The sequence below is a fragment of the Trichechus manatus genome, unplaced genomic scaffold (assembly GCF_000243295.1).
Source record: "Trichechus manatus latirostris isolate Lorelei unplaced genomic scaffold, TriManLat1.0 scaffold00108, whole genome shotgun sequence".
In the NCBI taxonomy this organism is placed as follows: Eukaryota; Metazoa; Chordata; class Mammalia; order Sirenia; family Trichechidae; genus Trichechus; species Trichechus manatus.
The window spans coordinates 5,996,608-6,001,879 of record NW_004444044.1 but is presented as its reverse complement, the minus strand read 5'-3'; the positions used below and the strand labels follow the sequence as shown (position 1 = coordinate 6,001,879).

Sequence of the window (5,272 nt, the reverse complement as noted above, 5' to 3'; positions counted from 1 at the left end):
AGTGTATATATATATAGATATATATTTAGATAATTGGATTATTTTTTACTTTTATGCTTGAATCAGTTACTAATTAACCAACATTCTGAGCTGGTGAGCAGTACATTTCATTTCTTCCATCTTTTAAGATAAATATATTGGTGTGCTATTTCCACAACTGTTAAGTGTATTCTCTAAATAGAAGACTGCTGTAAGAGAGGAAAGTACTAGGTCTAGAGCTGGTACTTTTAAGATGTGAATAAAAACATTATCGGGACTTAAGTAGTTTCATCAACACATGCCACCAACTCCGTAATTGCCTGCAATTTTGGTAACATAGGATTAATAATATCAAGAAGAATTTATTTAGGGGAAATTAACGATAAATTTATGCCTTTAGATGAAAACTATCAACACAGACTCTACTTTTATATAATCTTTAGAAAACTTTTGTGAGAGTATAGTATGGATATCTGCAATCAGAATATTGAGAAGTGAACATTTTTTTGCCTCCTCTTTGATAGTTACATAATTTCTTTCCAGCACACATCTGCCACAGGCTTCTATACATCCACTCCAAAATTCTCCCAATTTTGTTTTTCTTTAGTAATAATAAAGTATGTCTCAGAGACAAAATAAAGCCCCAGGAGCTATGCGCAAATCCATCAAAGTTTATCTATTCTGTCCCTCTGATACCAACACAAAGTAAGTCTGAATGATCTGGAATGCTAACTTCTTACAATTTTAATAAAAATCTTGAACTTACAACTGTTCAGATAGTTGTCTGTTTCTGTCTTGTTGATTTCTGAAATACACAAAAATGACGAATAACCAGGTTCAGCATATCAGAATTTAATCATGCCTCTGAATACTTCAAATACTAAATAGCTGCTTAATTCCATTGTAAGATAGCAGCTCTAGGTTATAAAGAAAGCAGCACAGTTTATCATAGAGTATGTTCACTTCCTTAGGAAGAAGGGAGACCTGAACAGTCTTTCTTAAACACTTGTGTGGATAAGAATCACACAGGGGGCATCTTTATAAACAAACTCCTGTTCCCTTGTCTCAGTAATTCTGATTCAGTAAGTCAGTGTTGAAGCCCAGAAATCTGAATTTGACACTAGGAAGTAAGATGCAGGTAGTACCAGTCCCCTTTTGGGAAATACCAATCTATACCATAGTATTGATTCCCCAAATGTAATCATATTGTCACTGACCATTCTTTCAGATTATTTTAATAAACTCATAGGCATATTCCCATTTGTAGAATATATCCATGTGACATTTCCATAACAATCTTAACTCTCATTTAAGAAATAATGTATCCCCTTCTAAGTGTTCTTTCTGCTGAGGTTTTAGAAACACAGTTTGCCCTCAAATTGTCATTCGACTCCAGTCAATGGATTCTTAGGTTGCTGACTTTTCGAAAGTCAGGCCCTCACCCTCTGTAAATCTTAAACCAACTAACAGATACATAAAATTCTAAGCTCTCATACTTCCTGACTCTCTTTGAATATGGCAGGATGTTCTAAACTCAAATATTTTAATCTGTTAATTTTCTTTTAGTATTTAATAGTATTGATTTACTAGAAATCTGTATTCTAGAAAAAATTTTTTTTAGTTTTATTTTCAAGGCTTCTTTCTGACTTTTGTGCTTCCTCCATTCTGGCTATTTGGAAAGGATGGGGGGAAAAAAAGGATGAACTGATTACTTATTCTCAGTAAGTATTAAAAGGACCTTCACTAAGCTCTCTATTCCAAATAATAACATGTTATTTTCAAGGAGCCCTGGCAGCGCAGTGGTTAAGTGTTTGGCTGTTAACCAAAATGTCGGCAGTCTGAATTCACCAGATGCTCTTCAGGAGAAGGATGTGGCAATCTGCTCCCATAAAGGTCACAGGCTTGGAAACCCTATGGGGCAGTTCTACTCTGTCCTACAGGGTCACTATGAGTCAAAATAGACTCGAAGGTAACGGATTTGACTTTCTGTTTCTTCCTAGGAAAGTTCTGGCTTTGCATGTTGATATTGCTGAGAGGGCCAGTGGACGTGCAGTCTGTGCAGCCACACTGGGTCACGAGCTCAGAATGGCCCCATGCATGGTTTAATGCTGTGCCGAGGCCACCTTAAAATTCTTAATAATTTTCTCTTTGAACTTTTGTTTTGAAAGTGAAGTTAGTTGGAACAATGGAGCATGTGTATGAACAGAGGAGACACGTTTATCCACTATATGTTTGTCCACTGTCCCATTTACATATAGCATTTACAATGTCCCATGAACCCAGAATTCCAGTGGCTATACAATGTGTGGGAACTGAGCGAGACTCAAAATGAGTACAAGGTAAGCATGTATGTCTACGACTAAGTAAGCAGGGAGACAATGATAGTCCTGGGACACTGTGTTTTCTGTTTGAAACAGAATTTACTTTGAATACAGAAAGATGGCAACAGCATTCTGAAAATCGTGAATGAGCAAATAACCCTATCATATCTTTTCCTGTTACTATTACTTCCCTTTATTAGCCAACAGCTTACTCTGAAAATAATACTATAGAAGGAAAGTGAAACATTGGGCAGTTTAGGGTTCTTTTTTCTTACATCTTTTCTTATTCATCTGTAAGTTGAAGGTAGAAAGTGTTGGTAGAATGTGTACACATCAAGAAGGGAAATAGGAGACGGGGCCAAGATGGAGTAGTCTGACCCTTCCAGTGGTCCATCTTACAACAAAGATCCGAAAAAACAAGTGAATAAATTACATATGTCAATCTAGGAGCCTTGAATATCAAAGGAAAAGTTGTGGAATCAAGCTGAGCAGCAGGGGGAGAGAGAGACAGTGTGGAAGCAGTGAGGAGTTGCCAGACCTAACCTGGCGAGAGCCTGAGCCCTTCAGGCTGTATCAACTCCTGGTGCATGGTGAGGCAGGCAAGCAGCAGTGCTTGGGAGCTGTTTTCCACACCGGGAGAGACCCAGCAACAGAGAGTCTACTCAGCCATCCAGAACCAGTGAGAAGCAGCCCTTGATCAGAAAGAGATAAGTACTTGCATCTGGCCTACCGTGCGGATTAAAAATACCCCCCTTAGGGAAAAACCTCTCTCCCATTTACCTCCCTGCTCCCTGCTCTGCACTGGGTCTGGGACGGCTTCAGCAATTGCTGAGTTCCCTGGGCCAGAAGTAGGACTCATCAAGCTCCCTGAGCCCTTCTCCCAGCCTTGGAGAGTGAACAAATTAACAAATGGGGAAAAAATAATCTGCCAGTTCCCCTAAGCCAGGAATTCAGGGTAGGCACAGCTCCTTTGCCTAGGCACAGGCATAAGGGGTCCAAGGACTTTGAGTGCCTTTCCCCCTGCATAGACTTGTGTGGGCCCATTTCAAAAGCACAGACCCTCATTACCACAGTACAACAGGGTATATACCTGAAGTCTAATTTAAACTCTTTCAGCTGTAAAATGGCAGGTTTGTGACATTTGACACTGCTCTGCGCATTAATCAGGGTCTTCACCTACGCACATCAGGGGCCTGAGAACTGGTGGCTCCACCCATACCACTAGTGACCTGCGACACAGGCCAAAGAATAAGAGGTGACCCCAGTCCTAACAGCCAACAGCATTGGGTGTTCATAGTCCAGCTGCAAAACCCACCTACCTACTCGCTCTAGGGAACAGGTACACACTTTCTTCCTGGACACTCAGGGGTGGCCGTTGTCCCCCTGCATTGCTCAGCGTGTGTCCCCCACTGCAGCCAGATGCCTATACGTACACCAATCACCCCTGCCAGTCTAAAACTGTAGGTGAGAGCCTGCACCACATACTTGGTGACCAGCTACCTAGAAACCTGAGCTGAATCCATACAGGAGGAATGGGTGGACTCCTGAGCTCACATACTTAGTGGCAGTTCTGGCCACATGGTGGCAGGACATTGGAGCTTCAGAGGCACTGGTGATTGGTCTAGCTCACACTAGTGGCCTATTTGGGCAAATCAAAACAAAACAAAACAAGAAGCTAGGACACAGTAAGCAAACATAAAATAAACATAATAACTTATTGATGGCTCAGAAACAACAGTCAATATCAAATCACATACAGAGGTAGCCCATGATGGCTTCAGCAAGCTCCCAAAATAAAGAATCTAGAAATTTTCTGGATGAAGAAAATTCCTCGGAATTACCAGAGGCAAAATACAAAAGATTAATATACAGAACTCTTCAAGAGATCAGGAATGAAATTATACAAAACACAGAACACACAGAAGAGGAACTTAAGAAGATCAGAGAAGAGAATAATGACAAATTTAACAGGCTGCAAGAATCCATAGGGAGAGACAGCAATCAGAAATCCAGAAGATTAACAATAAAATTTTAGAATCAGACAACTCAATAAAAAGTCATAGGAGCAGAACTGAGGCAATGGAAGTCAGAATTAGTGAGACTGAAGATAAAGCACTTGACACCAACTTATTTAAGTAAAAATCAGATAAAAGGATTTAAAAAAAAAAGAAGAAACCCTAAGAATTATGTGTGATTCTATCAAGAGGAAAAAACCTATGAGTGATTGAAGTACCAGAACAGGGGGAGAACAGAAAATACAGAGAGAATTGTTGAAGATTTGTTGGCAGAAAACTTCCCTGATATCATGAAAGATGACAAGATATCTATCCAAGACGCTCATAGAACCCCACGTAAGGTAGATTCCAAAAGAAAGTCACCAAGACATATTGTAATCAAACTTGCCAAAACCAAAGATAAAGAGAGAATTTTAGAGCAGCTAGGGTTAAACAAAAAGTCATCTACAAAGGAAAGTCAATAAAACTAAGCTCAGACTACTCAGCAGAAACCATGCAGGATGACATATATAAATCCTTGAAGGAAAACAACTGCCAGCCGAGAATTATATACCAGCAAAACTTTATCTCAAATATGATGGCAAAATTAGGGCATTTCCAGATAAACAGAAGTTTAGGGAATTTGCAAAAACCAAACCAAAACAGCAAGAAATACTAAAAGGAGTCCTCTGTTTAGAAAATCAATAATATCAGATAGCAACCCAAGACTAGAACACAGGACAGAGCAACCAGATATCAACACAGACAGGGAAATCACAAAACTAAATCAAAGCTAAAACACTGAAAATAGGGAAACAGAGATGTTAATATGTAAAAGATGACAACATTAAAACAAAAAAGAGGGACTAAAAAATGTAGACATATATTTTTCATATGGTGAGGAAGTTAAGGCGATATAAAGAAATAAAAGACTGGCATAAACTTAAAAAAATAGGGGTAAATATTAAGGTAACCACA

The 5,272-nt window shown here is 39.2% G+C and overlaps 1 protein-coding gene across 1 annotated transcript in view; it reads right to left on the bottom strand.

Annotated features, from left to right (window-relative positions):
• LOC101352557 (transmembrane protease serine 11E) overlaps window positions 1-5,272 on the bottom strand; it is a 106,463-nt gene that overhangs the window by 9,460 nt on the left and 91,731 nt on the right. Inside the window, exon 6 of the mRNA XM_004383364.1 lies at window positions 746-784. Coding sequence (XP_004383421.1) covers window positions 746-784 — 39 coding nt within the window. The remainder of the gene's footprint in view (window positions 1-745; window positions 785-5,272) is intronic.